The sequence below is a fragment of the Sus scrofa genome, chromosome 12 (assembly GCF_000003025.6).
Source record: "Sus scrofa isolate TJ Tabasco breed Duroc chromosome 12, Sscrofa11.1, whole genome shotgun sequence".
In the NCBI taxonomy this organism is placed as follows: domain Eukaryota; kingdom Metazoa; phylum Chordata; class Mammalia; order Artiodactyla; family Suidae; genus Sus; species Sus scrofa.
Window position 1 is genome coordinate 17,138,025 of NC_010454.4, and position 22,326 is coordinate 17,160,350.

Below are 22,326 nucleotides of genomic sequence, written 5' to 3' on the forward strand. Positions count from 1 at the left end.
CTGAAATTTTTGGTGTATGGCATGTGTTTTAGGGGCATGGAGACAGAGCCTGCAATAAGTTTGTCGAAAAACTCAGATTCACTTCTTTTTGTGGAAAGAGGTAATCATTTCCAGAGGTTATAAAACATCTAATTTTACCTAAAAGCTGAAAATCGTGACTTAAAAGAAACAGGAGTGTTGGAGTTCCCATCGTGGTGCAGTGGTTAATGAATCCGACTAGGAACCATGAGGTTTCGGGTTCGATTCCTGGCCTTGCTCAGTGGGTTAAGGATCTGGCATTGCCGTGAACTGTGGCGTAGGTCACAGATGCGGCTCAGATCTCGCATTGCTGTGGTTCTGGTGTAGGCCGGTGGCTACAGCTCCAATTCGACCCCTATCCTGGGAACCTCCATATGCTGCGGGAGCGGCCCTAGAAAGGCAAAAAATTTAAAAAAAAAGAAAAGAAGCAGGAGTGTCTACAGCCATAACACCCTGAACGCACCTGATCTTGTCTGATCTAGGCAGGGTCGGGCCTGGTTACTACTTGGATGGGAAACAGGAAGCAGGATTCTAGTTATTTAACACACAGACTGAGGTTCCCTTTATAATGATTGTCCTTTCTAATATTTTTTGAAGCCCTTTGTAAGCCCAAGAACAAAAACACACCTTTCTGTGCCCTGTGCAATGAGAAACATTAGCCCACTATGGGGCAGGGAGTCCTGGGGAGCAGAAATGTGTATTTAGGCTTCAAAATACCCTCAAGGGATGGCTTCCTAGTAGGGTTGCCAGATAAAATATGGCATTAAATTGAATTTGAATTGAAAAAAAAAAAACCTTCAAGAGATATTTCTTCAGGGCCCAGAGTCTTCCTAAAGCCAGATGGCCTCAGTGGTAGCACTAAATGTTGAACAAACACCAAATTGATTTCTGGAATTAAAGTACAGTATCTTGGAGTTCCCGTCGTGGTGCAGCGGAAACGAATCTGACTAGGAACCATGAGGTTGCAGGTTTGATCCCTGGCCTCGCTTGGTGGGAAAAAGATCTGGTGTTGCCATGAGCCATGGCATAGGTTGCAGACGCGGCTTGGATCGTGTGTTGCTGTGGTTGTGGTGTAGGCTGGCAGCTGTAGCTCCAATTCGACCCCTAGCCTGGGAACCTCCATATGCGTGGGTGCGGCCCTAAAAAAAAAAACGAACAGCATCTTCTCCACTCTCTTACAATCTAGAAGCTTCTACATTATACAATAGATTCTCAAGTTCATTTATGCAGCAAATGATAGAAAACAAACCCAACCAGGTTGTATCACAGGTCTCTATTTCCTAAGATAAAGAATCTCTAGGATTTAAAAAATTAAGTTCTTAAAACACTTGTGCCCAGTGATTACACAAAGTTGCTTTTCTTGAACAAAGAGGTTTTGGTCCCTGAGAAGAAATCATAACAAGATTTGAAGGTTGCACAAAAGAAAGTTGAAAAGAAATAGCTGGGTGGACAAAAATGGGCGAAGCTTTGCTCCCAGGATAGGCCAGAGGGCAGCCTACAGGGGGAATCATTCATCATACATATTTGCATTTCTGGGTTTTTTTTTTTTTTTTTTTTTTTGGCTGCCCTGCAGCATATGGAATTCATGGGCCAGGGATCAGATCTAAGCCACAGCTGTGACCTATACGCAGCTATAGCAATGCCAAATCCTTTAGCCCACTGTGCCGGCCGGGGATCGAACCTGCGTCCTGGCAGAGACCGTGTGGATCCTGTTGGGCCACAGTGGAAACTCCTGCATTTCTACTGGTCACTGATTCTCACCTCCCCAGGCTGAGCAAGGGCAGCTTCTTTCAGAACACTAAACACCTTGGGAATGACTCAGAAGTGGCTAAAAGAGCAAGCACTCTTTCTATATCTGCATACCCCATCTTCAATAAAAACCAACCGCTAAAGGTCTGGGCCCGTGAATTAAGTCCCAGGTCCAAATTCTCCTTTCAGGGTGGAGTCCATTGACGGTTTCCATCTCCCTCACCCGACCCCTAAGTTGGCATGGTAGGCAGCCTAGCCCACTGACCTTGGGTCACATGTCCAGCAGCTTGGTCTTCCAGGTTGGGGGTGTCTCCGATGCCTGCTTCTTCAGCTGGTTTATGTGTCAGCAAATGAAGAATATAAAAGCAAAGACAGTTAGAAAACTTTCAGGACAGGTACACCTTACCATCACCAAGGCACTACACCTCTGGCTCTTTGCAAATGTGACTGCTGGGGATGTCGATGAAAACAGTTCACTAAACACACCCACACACCTTACAGGTGACACAATCTAGCAGGGAAGACCTCCACAGCAGGCCCAGAGTCCTCAGGACTGCACCCAACAAAGGTCTGTACAGGACGGGAGAGGTTGGAGAAGCGATTCGCTGATCGGCCACTGCGTGGGAGCAGAGCCCCAGCCAGCGCTCCCAGGGGGCAGAAGGTGAGGGAAGGATTAGGCGCAGGCTGGGGAGTCTGGCTGGGGGTCGCACCCAGGTGCCACCATTACTTATCCTCGCTGAGCCTTTGTCTCCAACTCTAGAACCCTGAGGTGAGGGTACTAGCTCATCCTGGAGGAGAAGGGTGAGGGGTCATACAAAATTGTGCGAATGTGTTCAGCAAAGAGCCGGCTGTACCATAGTTACCCCCACGTGGTTCAGTTTCTTTCCTCCAACTATTGGGCAAACCCTTTTAACCTCAGGTTCAGAATAGGTGCTGCCTGGAGGTCAGCAGTGTCAGTGAGCAGCTTTCGGGGTGTCTTAGGCTGCTGCTTAGGTTCATCCCAGACAAAAAAGGCTGAGAAAAAGCTCTCGATCACATCAACAATGGTACCACAATCAATAAGTTTTCATACAACACAAATTTATGCATCACGAAAAACATCAAGACATGGGGAGTTCCCGTTGTGGCCCAGCAAAAACAAATCCAACTAGGAACCATCAGGTTGCGGGTTCCATCCCTGGCCTTGTTCAATGGGTCAGGGATTGGTGTTGCCTTGAGCTGTGGTGTAGGTCACAGATGTGGCTCAGATCCTATGTTGCTGTGGCTGTGGCTATAGCTCCGATTCAACCCCTAGCCTGGGAACTTCATATGCCGCAGGTGTGGCCCTAAAAAGGAAAAAAAAAAAATCAGGATATGGCTGCAAGACAATGGCTACAACTGTCCAGAAGAAAGAGCCTCTAAGGCAAACAGGCCACACACTGACATGCAGTGACCCCATGACCCCAGAAGAGCCAATATGCCCTGATGGACAGTGACAGAGAGGGCCACCACCCCGAGAAGTGCCCACCAGTTGCTGGCTGGGTCAAGCGTCTTTTCCCCTAGACCTGAGATGGTCTCTCCACCTAAACTAGAAATGCCAAGTTGCCACCTCTTGCCACACGGGTCCATGTGGAGAACGTGGAGGAAGCAAAAGAAAGACTCCCCGGGTGGCTGGACAGATGCATGAGGGCCTTGTAAACACCCAGCCCACTGGCGGCCCAGGGCAGTTGTGGCGAGGGGTAAGGGGCCAGCAGTGGGTTCAGGCAGCTCCCTCACTGCCAGTTCATAGGCGTGAACACCACTGGATCCCATGCAGGTGACACTGTGTGGTCTAGGAGGTCTAATGGTGACAGTTCCATGTCACTTGGCAAGAGATGACTGTCTGGGAAGCACAGCTCCAAGAAGAGATTTGGTTTGAGTTTCTGAGAAGGTTACAGAAGAAAGGCTCCGAGTGACAGCAAGTCCAGCTGAATGACACAGCGTCCAGGTGACAGAGAACTCCAGGAGGCATGCCGGATGATGTAACTGCCATGGCACTGGGAAGCCCTTTGCCTTCTCGTGCCGACACAGTGTTGCGCTATCCTGGTCCTCGCGCACATCAGAAACTGATGCTGCTGACATCTCTGGTGCCCCCTGATCCCAGCAAATGAGACGCTCAGAGAAGCCAAAGGAGAGAGAGGGTGTGTGACTATGTCAGGGCCATCACAATTCTATATGGCCTCTCTCTTCAGAGTGAGGGACTTCTGGGCGGATGATGTATGGGGGGGGGGCATCTGGAAGGATTCAAAAAAGGTCCCCCTAGGGAAAGCATCAACTTTAAACACCTGCAGACTGTGTGGAGTCAGCTCACAGCAATGCTGATGCAGTAAGAACTTTCCTGGCCCTGCCCGGTCCTCACCCCCTCGCCAGTCCCAGAGGAAGGGCCGCAGCTTTGACTGTTACACGGGACTGGACATCCTAATCAGCGTTTGCAGACTAGATTTTGTGACTGGAGGTTAAAATGCTTTTGATTACTGAGGAGTGATCGAAAGTCAAGGGTTGGTTGGAGGTTTCCTCCCAGGCAGGGAAGAATTTCTCCACCGAGAGAGTCTGAAGGGACAACAGGAGACAAAAGCCAAGTCACCCGTGATCTCATCTCATGAGTCGTTTGTTCCACGGCCTTCAAAGACCTTTGCTGTCAAGGATGTAGCTTCTAGAACACCCCCCTCCACCCATCTCAGAAGAGCACCTTGCAAAGCAGAAAATCCTTGGATGTAGTAGTTTCTCAGCCCTGCCTGGGCGTTCTCAGCACACACGTCCCTGGGAAAAGGCTGCCGTAAGCTCCATCTTTGGGGAGAAAAGAAAACTCCTGCGGTGGACATGGCCTCTGCGCTCCATGGCTGGGGAAACGCCGTCCAGAACTCTTCTGCATTTCTTGCTGAGCACCCTTCAAATCATCAAGCCAGCAGCTGGAGTCCTCGCGTAAGCCCAGTGCAGGGGACGTGCGGAAACGACAGTCAGGTCTCCCGGCTGCACCTCCTGCTTCCTCAGGGCCTAGGCAGCTCCCGAGTGACTCTGGTGGTCCCGACTCCAGTGCTATTCCTGGTCAGTTCCCTGTCTGGGCTACTCCTCATCATCTGTGTTGACCAGACAGTCTTGTCATGTCTACTGGATGCTGATAGGTTTGAAGATAGTGTTAAAACAGGTGCTGGGTTACATGGCTGAGTTCCTCAGGGGCTGTCCAATTACGATCTTCCAAAGGTATGGGTCAGCCATCTGGACGCCGCTGCATCCTATCAGGAGCTGTTTACCCCCTAGGAAGTGACCCTGTCGCTGGGCAGAGTCCCAGAAGGAAGGTGGACTGACCTCGGGGGCGAAGGCAAGACCTGCCACCAGCCTGCCTTGGAGAACTCTCTGGAGCTGACTGAGTCACGGGGAGGAACAGCCAGGAGGAATCCAAAAGGTCCTCTCTCCTCTGGGAGGCTGGTGGGCAGCCACAGAAGCAACAGGGCATCAAGCTCAGAACAACCCAAGATTCCCAGAAGCTGGCGTCCACCCACATCCCTACCTCACTTGGAGATGGGTGCAACCCCCCACGTGCATCCATCCTCCAGAAGGTGAGCAGGGCATCCAGCCCTGGGAGTCACCCTCACCTGTGGTTCCTTCTGGGATCTCCGTGGGGGGCTGAGCGGCAGCCTGTTCGCCGGGGGCTCCCTCATCCACTAAGGGCGCCGTCACGTCTGGAAACCACCAAGAGTCACCTTAGGGGGCCGGGATGAGCCGGGCCATGCCCCTCACCTTTGCTCTTTGGGGATACAAAGATGCAGGGATGGGGAGGTGGGGGGGGACTCAGCCACATGCAAAAGAGCCAGCCCGATGAAGCAGGGCCCAGAGCCGCGCTCCTGCCTGACATCTGCCCAGGTAGCACAATAATATTCTGTTTGAGTGGCACCCACTCGTGAGACCCCAGGCCATCTGCCAGGAAAGCCAGGGCAGCCCGCCTGTAAACACTGCATGGAAAAGGAATGCCAGGGTCACAAGTGTTTTTAAGGAAGAAATGTTGAAAGTCAGATGACTGGCCACAGACGGTTGACCCTCACGGTGGTGTAAAACAGGAGAGTGGGACTGGGACTAAGGCAGTACGGGAGCTCTGGGGTTCAGGCTGGAGTCTATGGTTCTGCTGGGAGGCTGGCTTTGGGAAAATCCTGTGTCCTCTTCAGGCCTCAGTTTCCTCATCTGCAAAATGGGAGGACCACTGCCAGGTGACCTCCACATTGTCTTCCAGTTCTAATCCCTCTGTCTGCCGAAGCCCATGACCCGTGGTTAAAAAGTACAGACCCCCCCCACCCCACCCCGGTGTCGTTGAACAGCCCAGCCCTGTCTGGAGTCAGGTGCTTGACAAGGCCCACAGATGGATCCAACTTGAGGGGAGAGGCTGGAGGTAAAGATCCATCCTCAGGAGTTGCTGTCGGTCTCTCATCAAGGTGAACACTTCCGAATTGGCATTCCTTCCCGAACAGGGCCCTGGCACACTCCCAGGCCGTTCTGGGCAAACGTAAGGAGTTTTCAGCTTTGAAAGCTTGCCAGGAGCCTGAGTCAGGTCAGTCAAATGGAGTCCATTTCATTAACAGTTGTCTTGGGAACAGCCTGGCAGAGCTCAGCAGACCCCTACCACTCCCTGTGGAGTGAGAGCTGATGCTCTTGGGACCCACATATGTACTGGATCCAGACTACAGCAAAGCCTGGCTGGTAGATTCTTCCAGAATACTGTTGATTTGGAAGGTTGGCATAAAATCTGGCATTAGTGCTTCCAGACTGTCTCAGGGAGGTAAGCAACTTGAAAAACGGTCCTAACAAGATCAGCAGGCTAGGTCTTGCGTCATCATTGGCTTTAAGAAGGAGAGCAAAGAGAATCTGGTCTGATAGTCTCTTCACTTGGTTAAGAACCTCAGAGGTCGGGGGTGGGCAGGGCAAAGTGGGGAAGGGCCACATCCACTGTATCCTCCATGGATGCGCCCTTATGCCAAGCAGTTGGCAGGCACTTGACAGCCACTTTGTGAATTCACCTAAAGGTGGACGCCTGGGTAGATAATGGGGCCAGGTTCTCATCAAAGTCATGGACAGGGCCTGGAGACGTGCTAAAAATAGAACCTTCGAAAGATTGGAGAGATGGAGAAGCAAACACTGAAGACTGGTTACTCAAAAGCCATTGTCAATGTCCTTCTCCCTTGATTTCTCCTACTAAAGAGAATGAAAAGCAAAATGCTCAATGTCCCAGACTCCTTTACAGCCAGAGGTGGCCACGAAACCCAATTCCGGCTGATGAGACATAAATGGAGTCGGTCAGGTGGGGCCTGCAGAAAACTCTGGCTTTACTAATAAAAAGGGAACATGTTTGGTTTCAAGGCCCCTTTGACCAGTTGGCTTGGCTTCTTTCTTCGTGTTTTGAATGTAGAAATGATGCCTGGAGGTGCAGCAGCCATCTTGTAACCATAAAGCAACAATCCAGCCATTAAGGATGCCACAAGATAAAGACAGAAGAGCACTGATAGCACTGGGAAACTGCTGCCCAAGTCCGGACATTTCCTTATGTGAGACAAATAAACCTGTTCACATATATGTCACAGTTAGTTGGGTTTTCCATTATCTGCGACCAAACACAGTCTGGACTGATATGGATTGGAACCAAGAGAAGTCATTCAAAAATCAGGACCAAGGAACACTACGGGAAATACATGAAGAGTTTTACAATAACCTAGGCACCAAGTTCCACAGAGGACAGGTTAGAAGAAGGGCTGGAACTAACACCATGGCCAAGGTCCAGAGGCCCAGGCCAAGCACAAGAACTAAAACAAGAACAGTCCCAAAGTGTGAGCTTGGAGATAATGCACCGACCTGCCTCTTTCCTCAGCCAAATGGCTGCTTCAGGACCTGGTGGCTCATGAAAGAAGAGTTAAGTGGGTGGGGGCTTCTCCAGGCATTTGAGGAGGACGATGGACACAGAGCAGAGGCTTTGTGGAGCTGTGGGTAGGCCCTGCTTTGCCACAGATTCCACCCTGTTCAGGTGCAGCTGCCTCAAAGCTCACACATGATGAAGCTGCCCCTACCTGGCACTAGCAAGCAAGGGATCAAAACAGAGCATGATTCGGGGCCTGAGCCTCATCCGGCAAAGCACTCAGCGAGCATCTCTCTCAGCCAGAGGGAGAGGCAGCAGCAAAGGCAGCCAGGAAGGGTGGCACGTGTGCGCTCAAAGCGTGGCTAAGCGCAGGCTGGAGCATGGAAGGAGCTGCTTGAATAAAGCAATGAGAGGAGGGAGACCCCACCTTCTGCCGTCGGTGTGCTCTTAGCATCAGAGGTTTCAGAGCCTGGTTCCTCAGATCCATCATCAGCCGGGGTCTGCAGGGGAGATTCTGGAACATACACAAGGAGCCCCTCAGAATGGCTGCTTCTCTCCACCCCCACTTTAGACCTCAGAGGAACTCGGGAACCATGTCTTTTGGAGCTGAGATCACCCAGTGTGGAACCTGGATGGATGGAATGTGGCTGTGTGATAAAGCCACAAAGGGGACAAATCCCACCCCCACCCCAACATAACTGGGCCCCCACAGCAGGGTCATCAGTCAAAGAGGCACATGATGTAGCTGTTCTGGGGTGAGAGGAGAAACTGTCTTTTAATGAGCTTGTGGCTCCAATTGAGACAAAGGCTCTTATGTTGACAAATGGGCGGCAGAAACCAAAAAGCTCAGCCACGAGTAAACTTGGGGCTTTGTCTCTGCTCACTGGAGAAGTTCATGGGAGATCACTGCCATTAATGAATGATAGTTAGACACCTGGGGAAACACTCAACGATCCAACTCCTTCCTCTGTAAAGGAACTAGCTCAGGGCAGACATAGTACATGCTTCTAACTGGACATTGGGTTGTGTCTCCGAGTACCACCCAACAAGCCTTGAGTTACACCTGAAATGTCAGCCTTCGTTACTTACAAGAAAACTGTCCTTTCAGAATCCAAAGCCGAGGAAGCTCTGATGGACTCGGCAAAAGCCACTCCACCTGGGGTGGGGGCAGCCTTGGAGGCAGAGGTCAGGGAGCTGGTTCTGCACGAAGCAGAAGCCCGAGGCGAGAAAAGGCAAGTGGTATGCACACTTCGTGATCAGACCCCTTGCACCCTCCGCTAGAATGCCGTCCCTGGACACCCAGCCCTGGCCACACCCATCCAGCCAAAAAAGGGCTGATTCTAAACAAACTTCCTGTCCTGGAGCTTGCAAAAGTCTGCCAACTGCCTCAAGCTGGCTTTGGACAGGTGGTGAGGAAGCACCATGCAGACTTGTCCGCCAGGTCTTGTTATCACTGCTCAGCCTTGACTGTCAGAGCACAGGAGCCTACAGGCCTGATGGTGCCTCAAGCCCTTGCCCCCTAACACCTGCTCCCCTAATCTCTCCCCAGCCTGCAGCTGTCATCATCTGCACCATCCTTGTTAAATTCTGGGAGGGAGGGCTGGAAGGAGGAAAAAGCCTCTTCTGAATGTCTTACCTGGAAGGTCTAACAAGTTAACTCATTAACACCTTTTAATTCATGAGGGTGCACTGCTTTATCAGTGGCAACTTGCACCCACTTTGCAGCTCTCTTTGGCTCTAGTTCGTCTTATTCCAACGTTTAGCATCCACTGAGATGCTCTTTGTTTTACTATTTTACATGTGGTTTCTTGCCATTATTCAAGAGTCTCTGTCACTTATCAAAAATGTTGCTTGTAAAGTGACACCTTCTGCCAAGTCACACCTTTCACCCCCCATATAAAAACAAGTCCTACTAAATCCTTAGTAACAAGAACAAATTTGATGAGAACTATGAAAATCTCTTAGGTCTCACTTGCATTCTTGGCAAGTTTGTTCTTTGGGTAAGTCTGCTTAAACTATCTTTAAACACTTTCCTGTCACAGCAGTGACAAAGAGGTGAGCAACTTAAAGTTGGTAAACTTGTTCTTACTTTACAAATTGAATTTAGCTCCTTCTTCAAAAAATAAGAATGGTAAAAACCACTTTTTCCCTATACTTTTTTCCCCATTTTATGGCCACACCTGCAGCATATGGAAGTTCCCAGGCTAGGGGTCTAATTGGAGCTGCAGCTGCCAGCCTACACCACAGCCACACCAATGTGGGATCTGAGCTGCATCTGCAACCTACGCCACAGCCTTAACCCACTGAGTGAGGCCAGGAATCGAACCTGCATCCTCACGGATATTGGCTGGATTCTTAACCCACTGAGCTACAACAGGAACTCCTTCTCTGGACTTAAAAAAAAAAAAAAAGTGAGCTATTTGAAAACAGTTTTAGCTTTACAGAAAAATTGCAAAGATAGAACAGAGAGGATACTCCACACCCAGTTTTCCCTATTATTAATATCCTACATTATTATGGTATGTCTGTTACAGCATAATATATATTTTAACTTAATTTTTCAACCAGACAACCCTAAACAGAGCATCAGTTCCCACTGGCACAATTCATCTGGAGCAGAATTCAGTGTACTGGGATTTTTAGTTGGATTCCACCCACGAGAGTTTAATAACTAAAGCTCCAAGGGGACTTGGCTGAAAGAGGGACCAGAGGCAAAAACAGCTGACATGGAGCTGAAGGCTATACTTGCCCCATGATCTCAGAGGTGAAACTCTTGTTTGTCATCTGTAAACTGGAGAAAATAACATCTACCCTCACTGGTTACTGTGAGTGGTACCTGAGACATCTGTGGCCAAAGCCCTTTGCCCACAGCTCTACAAAAACGCCTGACTTGTCATTTTAAGGAAGTTCTAAGTACGGTAGTTATTTATTTATGTATTTATGTATTTATTTAGCTTTTAGGGACGCACCTGTGGCATATGGAAGTGCCCAGGCTAGGGGTCGAATTGGAGCTGCAGCTGCTGGTACGCCACAGCCACAGATGCTGTGGATCTGAGCTGCGTCTGCGACCTACACTGAAGCTTGCAGCAACGCCGATCCTTTAACCAACTGATTGAGGCCAGGGATTGAACACGCATCCTCATGGATACTGGTCTGGTTCTTAACACGGAGCCACAGTGGAACTCCGGGTAGCCATTTATTTTATTATCCAAATTGGGACACTTGAAAGTGAAAACAGTGATACTGACAATGAGGCAGAACGGACTTGGGAGGGGATGGTGGGTTCAGGTCCTCAGAGGAGGGAGCTCTTAGGGCCCAGCTGCCAGCTTGCCCTGCCGTACCACCGAGGAGCTGAAAATCAGCAGCTCTGGTTGGAGCCAGGCTGTGGCCTGGGAGAGGTCAGACTGCACATTTCTTGCCACCATTTAGTACCAGGAGGGGAGGTTTGGGCCAACTGAGAATGCTTGGCTGGAGCAGGCATTTCCTCCCATGCCCCTCACCCAGAGCTTCCAGCTGGAGGTGGCGGAGGTGTTCCCAAGATGGCCAGAGGGCATTCTCTGAGCTCTTGGGACAGCCCACTCTTTCTTGGAGCCCCTTGTCTGATTCTCAAGCTCTGACTCCAATGTGTTCTCTGCTTAAACAGGTTCAGAGAAGTCAGGCTTTGAAACAAGCATACCTCCGCGCCCCCCAACCCCAGGAGGCCCAAAACCTCTCCAAGGTGGGGATGGTGCATCCGTCACATGCATCCCTGACCCAGGGCTCCTCCTGGCGACCCCGCCTCCTCTAGGCAACCTTCTGGGATAGATGTGCTCAGAAGAGGTCCCTCCCACCTTGGAGCTCCACCACTTCCATCCACCACCCCACACCCCAGGCTGCAAAGTATTTTATTATTTTTAGCAATTAAAGAGAAAAGTAGACTGCACTTCTGTCTCCTTAGAAATGGGTCTGGAGAACAGGGACCTAGTCTTTCTTACACTGAGGCCACCCTTGGTCTCCCCAGACACTGGCCACCACTGATGCTTGAGGAGAAGTGCTCCTCAAAGCACAACCCAGTGCCCCAATGGCCAGCTTGGTGCTTTGGGGAGCGACTTGGCACTGGCATTCAGAGCAGGAAAGAGGGCTCTTTGTGCTCGACAGGGCTCTCTGGATGTAGTGGTCAGATAGTGAAATGAAGGGGACAGCAGGAGGCCAAGTCAATTCAGCCAAAAGAATGAGAGTCCCCAACATGGCTCAGCAGTTAACAAACCCAACGAGCATCCATGAGGATGCAGGCCCAGTGGGTTAAGGATCCAGTGTTGCCGTGAGCTGTGGTGTAGGTCGCAGACATGGTTTGGATCCTGGGTTGCTGTGGCTGTGGTGTAGGCCAGCAGCTACAGCTCAGCTTGGACCCCTAGCCTGGGAACCTCCATATGCTGCTGGTGTGGGCCTAAAAAGACCAAAAAAAAAAAAAAAAAAAAAATTTAAATTAAAAAAAGGCTGTATTACAAGACATGTAGAAGTTGATTTGGTTTATTAATAATGTAGGTACAGTAGGAATCCCAGAGCTAACCAATTCTTGCCAAATAGGGGCCAGACTGGCTTCTTAAGGAAGAGATAAAAATAATGTATAAAGGTCATGTATTTTGCATGCTAAGCAAGCCTGCTGATTTACAGGTGAACAGGTGTGGCTAAAGACTCAAGAGAGCACCTTGTATTAACTAGACCAACCATCCCCCTGCGATCTCTGTCACACTACATCCATGCATTCGGCAAAGTCTCCTTTGGAAAGATGGGTTTTCAAATAGCCTCACATTTTGAGTTCTGTTGGCTCATTCAGATTAATGAGGTTTCAACTCTATTGACAATCTAACACAGTAAAGTATTTAAAACTCCTTTAAAAATCAGGACGTGAACCCTTCCTGCCAGCCCTTTCCAAAGCCATCGGGTTGGCTGAGATCCCCAAGGCGCCCGGGGCCGTTAGGCAGGGCTGGGCACTAACCTTTCAGGCTGTGATCCACATCGCCCTCGTGGTCTTGCAGCAGGGTGTAGTCCCCCTGAGCATGATCCTCCATCACGGTGAACTCCTGGCGGGGCTCAGCCATCCTGGTTCAAGGCCCACCTAAGAGATGAAGATGGCAGGTGAGGGCTGGGAGGCTGAGCTGAGGCCACGTGTTCAGGGGTGGGCGTGTGGGGTCAGGGAGAGAGTGGTGCCACCCCGCAGTTCATGGCAGGCTGACTTCCGTCTGCCCTACCCCCTCCCCAACAACCAGATGCCCAACCTCACCCATGGGGTATGTTTCTGCTGAAATGTTATTCACACGTATGTGTACCTTTAGTTCATCAACATCACATCCAAGGTCATAATCAAAACCACCAGGTGGGAGTTCCCGTCGTGGCGCAGTGGTTAACGAATCCGACTAGGAACCATGAGGTTGCGGGTTCGGTCCCTGCCCTTGCTCAGTGGGTTAACGATCCGGCATTGCCGTGAGCTGTGGTATAGGTTGCAGACGCGGCTCAGATCCTGCGTTGCTATGGCTCTGGTGTAGGCCGGTGGCCACAGTTCCGATTAGACCCCTAGCCTGGGAATCTCCATATGCCGCGGGAGCGGCCCAAAGAAATAGCAAAAAGACAAAAAAAAAACCAAAAAACAAAAAACAAAAAACCCACCAGGTGGGCAGGTTCAGTGGGCCTGACTTGTTACTTCATTAGAAAGTGGATGCTGCTCACTGGTAGTTTGATGGTTTTTTACAGAGAGGGAAGGCATTGGCTGGGCACTGTGGGTGAGGACCAGGAGGCACAGAGCAGGCACGTGACTGCTCAGTCACAGGTAGCTGTGCTGCAGAACCAACCCCTGACCCGCGTGTCCTGACTCCCCAGCTCAGAGACCTGTGGCCCCCTAGTGGCCAGGGTAGGGCTTCCATTCACCTCTTTGGCTCCCACCAGGACCCTCGGGTGTGTGTTCTGAGAGTCTGGCTAAGTCCCTAACAGGGCGCCGTGGGGAAGTGTCCGTTTGGGGCTGAAGAACAACGTGTGCCCCCTCCCCAAAAACCCCAGCCCAGAAGTGGTTTTAGCTCAACAGCATCCACCAGAAACACTCATTTAAACATACTTTGCCCTCATCTTTACTGAGAATATATATATATATATATATATTTGTGTGTGTGTGTGTGTGTTTTTGCCATTTCTTGGGCTGCTCCCGCAGCATATGGAGATTCCCAGGCTAGGGGTCTAATTGGAGCTGTAGCTGCCAGCCTACACCAGAGTCACAGCAACGCAGGATCCAAGCCGCGTCTGCGACCTACACCACAGCTCACGGCAACGCCAGATCCTTAACCCACTGAGCAAGGGCAGGGATCGAACCCGCAACCTCATGGTTCCTAGTCTGCTTCGTTAACCACTGCACCACAACGGGAACTCCTACTGAGAATATTTAATTAATTATTTATTTTTGTCTTCTTGGGGCCACACCCATGGCATATGGAGTTTCCCAGGCTACAGGTCGAATCAGAGCTACAGCTCCGGCCGACACCACAGCCCCAGCAACGTGGAATCCAAGTCTTATCTGCGACTACACCACAGCTCACAGCAACGCCAGAACCTTAATCCACTGAGCGGGGCCAGGGGTCGAACCCGAGTCCTCATGGATACTAGTTGGGTTTGTTACTGCTGAGCCACAACGGGAACTCCAATCTTTCCTTTTAAGAATTGTAATTTTTATCATTTTTCTTAATCTTAACCTACATTTAGTCTTTTTTATTTTTAAAATTTAGGTTTCCATTTCCCCCTATTGCCTTTATGTTCTTAACTTTATTCTAATTTAATTTTCATTCTTTACTTTTAAGGTCTAATTTTCCTTCACAGTGTGTTAATAGTTATCCTCCTATGTTTCTTTTTTTCGTTTCAGGAGCTCTTTTTCAGTGGCCACGGGCCATTTGTCGAGGGAGAGCTGATAGCACAAACTGGAGAAGCCAGGGGCCTTTCTCCTCCCTGCCTCTGCTGCATCCAGCTCTCTGGTTTCTGTGATCAATTAATAATGTCTGCCATGGACAAGCATATGTCATGCATTGTCTAAATGCATTATGAGTTGCAAAACGTTCTAAAATCCATAGTCTCACCTCTGACAGGTGTCTGAGCTCTCTCCTCCACTCGCAGTATAGGAATAAGAAGCTGGGATGGCTTAGGAGGGTTCTCAGAAGGAGGTCAGTGAGCCCTCTGCTGGGTGAGGCAGAGGGTAGGTGGCCTGGCCCCTCTTAGGCAGCTATTCTCTATGGAGAAGGGACACCTTTTCATTCTGAGGCCCTTGCCGCTCAGAGAGCTCTTGAGAGAGGCATCTGAGGTTGAACACCTCCAAACCTTTGACGACTCTCCCCAAACGAGCAGGACTCTATCCTGGGAAGATCAAAGTCGTCATGCATCCTTCAAGGTTTATGATCTGGTGGTGATATTCTCTACCCTTAAGTATGTTGATGGTCTGTTTCCTTAGAGAACCCCAAAACATAAGAACCTCTCTCCTAAAGGGAACCAGTTTCGGAGTTCCTGTTGTGGCTCAGTGGAAATGAATCTGACTAGCATCCATGAGGATGCAGGCTCAATCCCTGGCCTCGATCAGTGGGATAAAGATCCGGTGTTGCCGTGAGTTGTGGTGTAGATTGCAGACACAGCTCAGATCTGACGTTGCTGTGGCTGTGGTGTAGGCCAGTGGCTACAGCTCCAATTTGACCCCTACCCTAGGAATCTCCACATGCCACGGGAGTGGCCCTAAAAAAACAAAACAATAAGTAAATAAATAACAAAGACTCAACTACTGCTTGCCACCTAACTCTAGGAAGGAACACCTCCTCGTTGCCTCTGATGAAGCCTCTCTCAGGACATCCCTGGGACTGGTCCATGAGTCACCTCATCAGCTGACTCACTAGGAGCCCCACCCAGGAGCAGTGGAATCAGCCCAGAAGCACAAGGTCTCCCAAACTGGCTGGAGACACTACACCTGGCCCAGGTGAGTCCGGCCAGCCAACACATACCCCATTCATCCTGCAGCTAAGTTTTAGTAAACACTAAGAAGTTTAATGAACCCCATGGTTTTTTTCTGTAGATTTGATCAATTCCTTTCAATAACCAAGTTTTCCCACCTGGAACATGGTGAATGAAAGTGTAAAAGTAAAAATCTGATGCATTGGCTTCTTCTTTTTTTTCTTTTTAGACCACCCCTGCAGCATGCAGAAGTTCCTGGGCCAGGCAATGAATCCACACCACAGCAGCAACCCCAGCCACTGCAATGACTGCTGGATCATCTACTTGATAAGCCATAAGAGAATTCCACTGGCTTCTTCTTTTTTTAATTTCTTTTTTATTTAATTTTTTTTTCTCTTTTTAGGGCCATACTTGTGGCATATGGAAGTTCCCAGGCTAGGGGTCCAATCAGAGCTGCAGCTGCCCCACAGCCACAGCCACAGTCATGCTAGATCTGAGCCACATCTCTGACCCACACCACAGCTTGCAGCAATGCTGGATCCTTAACCCACTGAGTGAGACCAGGGATAGAACCCACATCCTCATGGACACTATGTCGTGTTCCTCCCCGTGGAAACTCCTGGTGGCCTTTTATTTTGGTTTCTGATGGCTTCTACCAACAGGTTTTAATTTTTATAAAATTAGGCAGTCAAAGCTCTTTTCCTTTGTGATTTATTCCACTGCTCTATGGTACATAAAGATCATCAATATTGTCTACTATGTTTTTTAGTGATCTAATTCTTTGTGTTAAATTTATTAACTCATCTAGAATTTATTTAAGTGTATAATATGTGGAGAGAATCTAAAAAATTTTCTCCCAAATACAATAACTAAACCAATGGGCCCAGCCCTATTTATAGGACAGAATGCCCTCTTTTCCCAGGTGAATGAACCACTTATTCTGCTCTATTCACCTGTCAATTTTGGTGCTACAGACCCCACCAACTTATGCTTTGGCTCTCTGGTCTAAATTTCTAGCTGGGCTTAGACACGCTCATTTTCTTTTCTCAAAACTGTTTGACCTTCTCGCATGTTCTCTCTTCCAGATGCTGTTCAGCACATTTTCCCCCAAATTCTCAAAATTCCATTGGGATTTTGGGCTAAAATTGTGTAATCAGACAAAATGATAAAAATTGCTCTCATCACAATATTTAGTGTCACCATCCAAGAGCAAGGTGTGCTTCCCTTTTATTCTTGTACCTAAATCTTTTGGGGGTGGGGTGGGGAGGATGTAGTCCTGCATCTTGCTGAGGATGCTCTGTTTTTGTTTTTTTTGTTTGTTTGTTTTTTTGTCTCTCTCTTTTTCCCTATCTCTTCTAATCCTGCTGAGGCTGCTCTCGATGTCTCCTCATCCTTCGTGTTGCCGCTGTGTGTGGGACCCTTGCCCTCATCACACTGATGGTTTATGAATAAGAGCTCTGGGTGTCCACAGCACAGATGATTATGGCTGGTGCTCTCACATTTATCAGGCAGATGTGATCCCTTAGCAGAAAATCTCTCACTCAATGAACTCGTGAGAAGAAGCTGGCAGAATTCAAAAGAACGTGGGTTTTGCATGAAAGGAATGTGGAGTGGGGGGCACTTTCTACTCTTTTTTTTTTTTTTTTTTTTGTCTTTTTTTTTGCCTTTTTCTAGGGCCGCTTCCCGCGGCATATGGAGATTCCCTAGGCCAGGGGTCCAATCAGAGCTGTAGCCGCCGGCCACAGCCACAGCCACAGCAATGCAGGATCCGAGCCGAGTCTTCAACCTACACCACTGCTCACCGCAACGCCGGATCCTTAACCCCTTGAGCAAGGGCAGAGATTGAACCCGCAACCTCATGGTTCCTAGTCAGATTCGCTAACCACTGTGCCATGAAGGGAACTCCAAGGGGGCACCTTCTACTCTTATCTCTACTCTTGAGGTCAGATTGTTCCCAATCCAGTGGTTGCTCAGATTTTAAAACTGTGGCTTTTGGAGAAAGCAGCACTTCAGAAGCAGCCTGGGAGGTGGGAGGAGAGCAGTAGCTTACCACACTCTGCTCATCAGTAAGTTATGCAAATCCCAAAGCCCTTCCTCTAGCTACGCCTGAAAAGACAGGCTGGCTGATTCAAGTTCTCTTCCCTGGTAACTTAGTGTTGCTGTCCCAGCCCCCCTGCCGAGCTTCCCCACTGTCCAAGCATGTGTGTCCCCATTTGTCAGTGCATTCCTTTGCACAAAGTGAGGATGATAAAATGCACCAGGTGGCAGACCTGGCTCTGCAGGGACCTGACGATAAGCACTAACTCCAAGCAGACCTTCGTGATCTCAGCTGTGCCTCGACAGTACTTAACAGGCAAATGGGCCATCCATGAAAGTCAAGTGGTGTTTGTGCAGAGTGAACCACTTTCCCTTTGGACTTATACTGTATTCGCAGAGGTGGTTCCCACCCGGCTTATGTGCAGCTCAGAGGGGCTGCTCGTGCTGTGGCTGCCATGGTCCCTTCCCCGCCCATCTGTGTGACCACCAGGTGAGGGATGAATGGGGTGAACCATGTGAGCTGGTGGCTGCGTCTCACTTGGATGAGTCTGGAGGTGGGCAAGGTGGCCAGTTTAGAGTTTGTTCACAGACATGAGCAGGGCAGCATCAAAGAGGCACTCTAAGGTCCCTTTGGCCAATTGGATGGGTAAGAAAGGACTGTTGGGGAGCTCCCATCGTGGCGCAGCAGAAACAATCAAACTGGTATCCATGAAGATTCGGGTTCAATTCCTGGCCTTGCTCGGTGGGTCAAGGATCCAGCATTGCCGTGAGCTGTGGTGTAGATTGCAGATTCGGCTCGGATCCCGCGTTGCTGTGGCTGTGGTGTAGGCTGGCAGCTGTAGCTCTGATTTTGACCCCTAGCCTGGGAACTTCCATATGCCAAGTGTGCAGCCCTAAAAAGCAAAAAAAAAAAAAAAAAAAAAAGAAAAGAAAAGAAAGAAAGGACTGTTGGCAGGGAGGTGACTGCCCTGGTCTAGGCATACGGCTAAAAGTCCAGAATTAGAGTCAAGGCAGAGGTCATGGAAAGGAAGGGACAGACCCAAGAAGTATACTTTAGACAATATTAGACTGGGCTTCAAAATTGGCTTGGGGTCAGGGAGAGAGATCAGAATCCAGAATGAAACTAGAGGTGGGGGCTTGGATGACTGGTAAAGGGGGGGGGTTACGTAGCCAAGGGAACAGCATCAGGGTGAAGGCAGCTGGTCAACAGGGTGGGTTCTGTCTTTAAAATATCTCTGCTTTAAAGAAGAATCCACCCCACTGCATTTTACTCACTGGTGAATGATCTGACGGAATAAACTTTAGAAAATATATTCTGCTACCTGTCTTGATTTCCATCATAATTTTAAGTTAAAAAACTTTAGGGCAAAAAAACCAAACCAAAACAAAACAAAAACCAAACTTTAGGGCAGTTCCCCTCGTGGTGCAGTGAAAATGAATCCAACTAGGAACCATGAGGTTGTGGGTTTGATCCCTGGCCTCACTCAGTGGGTTAAGGATCCGGCATTGCCGTGAGCTTTGGTGTAGGTCACAGACTCGGCTCAGATTTGGCGTTGCTGTGGCTGTGGCATAGGCGGGCGGTTACAGCTCCAGTTCGACCCCTAGCCTGGGAACTTCCATATGCTGTGGATGTGGCCCTAAAAATACAAAAAGACACACACACAAAAAAAAACTTAAAAAAAAAAAACCCACTTTTTTCTTTTTATAGCCACACCAGTGGTGGTATATGGGAACTCCTGGGCTAGGGGTCAAATTGGAACTGCAGCTGCAGGCCTATGCTGCAGGTGCAGCAACCATGGATCCAAGCTGCATCTTTAACTCCAGATCCTTTACCCACTGAGCAAGGCCAGGGAGCGAACCTACATTCTCACAGAAACAACGCTGGGTCCTTAACTCACTGAGCCACAATGCGAACTTCTGAAATTTTAAATTATTTTATGTATCTATTTAAAAAATGGACCTATAATGGAACAGTTTTCTACCTGAGTTTCAGGTCAATGGACAGCAAGTTTTTTTTTTTTTTTCTATAAAAGGCCAGATAATAAATATTTTAGGCTTTGTGTGCCATGTCTTCTATTAGAATTACTCACCTCTGATGCTGCAGACGGAAAGCAAGCATTGTTGATAGAGCACAGCTATGTCCCAATTAAACTCGATTTACAGACACTGACATTTGAATTTCATATAGTTTTCATGTGTTGAGAAATATTTTTCTTTTGTTTTTGTTCTTTTCCATTATTTGAAAGTGTTAAAAACCATCCTTAGCTAACACCAGATTTAAGTGGTGGGCTGTAGTTTATAGGTTTCTGCTTTCAGCTTTTCCACTATTTCTTCTCCTCTTTTGATAGTTTTTAAAATTTTTTTAGATATTTTTATATCTAAATTAAGTCTTAGCAAGAATCATTGTACATATTGTTTCCTCCTATATTCTCAGAGTGGATTTTTTTTTTTTTTCTTTTTAGGGCCGCATCTGCTGCATATGGAGGTTCCCAGGCTAGGGGTTGAATCTGAGCAGCAGTTTGCTGGCCTACGCCACAGCCACAGCAACACGGGATCTGAGCCGAATCTGCGACCTACACCACAATTCACAGCAATGCCGAATCCTTAACCCACTGACCAAGGCCAGGGACTGAACCCACGTCCTCATGGATACTAGTTGTGTTCATTACTGCTGAGCCACGATGGGAACGCCTCAGAGTGGATTTTTGCATTTGATCTAGGGTTTTCTTCAGCTGCTTCCAGAGGTTTCCATAGGTTTCAAGTCAGGAGCAGGAGAACTAAGGGTCATTCTGGGCCTTGGGGACAGACAGCATCCATGGTATAAGCCCTTCAGCTTCCAGGCTGCCTTGCTTAGCCCCACAGAGCATCTCATGGCCCTGGCTCTAATGACCCCCCTCCTCTACCACTAGCACCCCTGCTGCAGGACTGGAGAAAATTAGAAGCACTAATAGGAAGCTGAACATATTACATAGGCCTCTGGAGAAATTAAATCATCCTTTAAAACACAGGCTACTACTCACTATGCAAAATAAATAAACCATGTGCCTCTCAAGGGCCAATATTTGCCTTTGGGGAAAAAAGCAGAATGCGTGGGAAGAACACTCTAAACAGGGAGGCTCCCCACCCCTGCCCCTCCCACCAACCCTGGGACGGCACTTGGCCTTAGGTTCCTGGGCCTCCTGATTCAACGAGGCCACGAGGACTGTCTCTCCAACCCGTCTGGGCTGGGCCCACTTGCTAATGTTTTGGGATTGAGAGGCCATGTTATGAAAGACAAGTCTGAGTTCTGGAACATCTCTGAGAGGCTACTCAACACAAGCAGAAAGCAGAACCCAGGGGACAATGTCCTCAGAGAACAAAATGAAGTTACTCTCCTTCTTTTCCTTTTTTTTTTTTGTCTTTTTAGGGCAGCACCTGTGGCACATGGAGGTTCCCAGGCTAGGAGTTGAATCAGAGCTGTGGCCACCAGCCTACGCCACAGACACAGCAACGCCAGATGTGAGCCGAGTCTATGACCTATACCACAGCTCACGGCACCACTGGATCCGTAACCCACTGATCGAGGCCAGGGATTGAACCTTGAACCTGGAATCAGAAAGGGCACTGTCCGGGACTCACACACCACAGCTGTGACCAAGTCACTTTTGTCAACCTCCTTTATCCACAAGATGTCACTCCATGACCTGAGCTCCTTTCCTGCTCTTCTCATACTAAGCGGATCACTTAGGCCTGTGTCCTCCGCCTGGGGAGCCCTCAGAGGGTTGGTCACAGGACAGCAGGCGTCTCTAGCCCAGACTTGGCTGAGAGGGAGGGGGCCCTTGCATCCAGCCAAAGGTTGGCACCCTCAGCCCTGCCTCCTTTCTTTCCCCACGCATCTCTCACTCCTGCGGTCCTCCGCCGTGAGAGTCAAGGGCAGGATGGTCTCTCTGGACGAACTGGACATAGAACATGTAACCAACAGACAAATGGCAGAGACGCACGTCCCCGCCCTGAGGCTTTCATGCAAAGAGAGCAGACTGAAAAATATAAAAACAAGCATGGCCCTGAGGTGGGTACACGGCCCAGACTAGACATGGTCATCACCCCACGAATCCCTATAATCTAAGAGAAATACACAGACAGGAAAATAAACACGCCAAGAGCTGTTCCTTGAGGGCTGTGCTTTGCTTTCTCATTCTTCTAAATCAACCCATCTCTTTCTCAATCTCTTCCATTTCCTACTCCCTGTTTTTCCAGGCAGTGATCTAGAGGCAGTGGGGTGGGAGGGAAGGAAGAAATTTTAGGAGCAGCACAAAAGTTGAGTTCAACCTGGAAATGAAAACGGGTCACTTTTTAGGTTCCCTTGGAAAAGCACTCATTCCTGGCAAGAGACTCCAAGAACCAGAGGACCCTGGAGGCTGTCCCTGTCACTTTGTAGCTGATAAATTGAGGCCCGTGAGAGAAAGGGGCTTGTTGAGTTGATGGCAGTGTCTAGTACGACAGGATCACGCCCCCCCCCCCCCCCCCCGGGCCCAGCGCTGGGTGCAGGTGGGGCAGGAACAGTGTCTGCAGCACTGAGGAGAGATGGAGGAACAGAGAAGACAGTGCAGGTGATGAGAAGATAAAGGAGAAGACAGGAGAAGAGGGTTAAGGCACAGGGATGGAAGAGCCCCCTGAATCAAACTGTGGCTGCTGCTACCCAGTCTTTTTTATTTCATTTTTGGGGGGTGAGGTGAAAG

The 22,326-nt window shown here is 49.2% G+C and overlaps 1 protein-coding gene across 26 annotated transcripts in view; it reads right to left on the reverse strand.

Moving 5' to 3' along the window:
• The window catches only part of MAPT (microtubule associated protein tau), a 113,225-nt gene that overhangs the window by 39,766 nt on the left and 51,133 nt on the right, over positions 1–22,326 (reverse strand). For 15 of the 26 annotated variants that reach the window (XM_021066820.1, XM_021066816.1, XM_021066815.1 and 12 more), the window contains exons 2-5: positions 12,600–12,719; positions 8,049–8,135; positions 5,379–5,465; positions 2,033–2,098 (exon numbers count right to left, since the gene is read on the reverse strand). In XM_021066820.1, the coding sequence (XP_020922479.1) occupies positions 2,033–2,098; positions 5,379–5,465; positions 8,049–8,135; positions 12,600–12,702 (343 nt within the window). In that variant the 5' untranslated portion in view covers positions 12,703–12,719. The remainder of the gene's footprint in view (positions 1–2,032; positions 2,099–5,378; positions 5,466–8,048; positions 8,136–12,599; positions 12,720–22,326) is intronic. The other 11 variants (XM_021066819.1, XM_021066821.1, XM_021066818.1 and 8 more) reach the window with 1 other exon arrangement.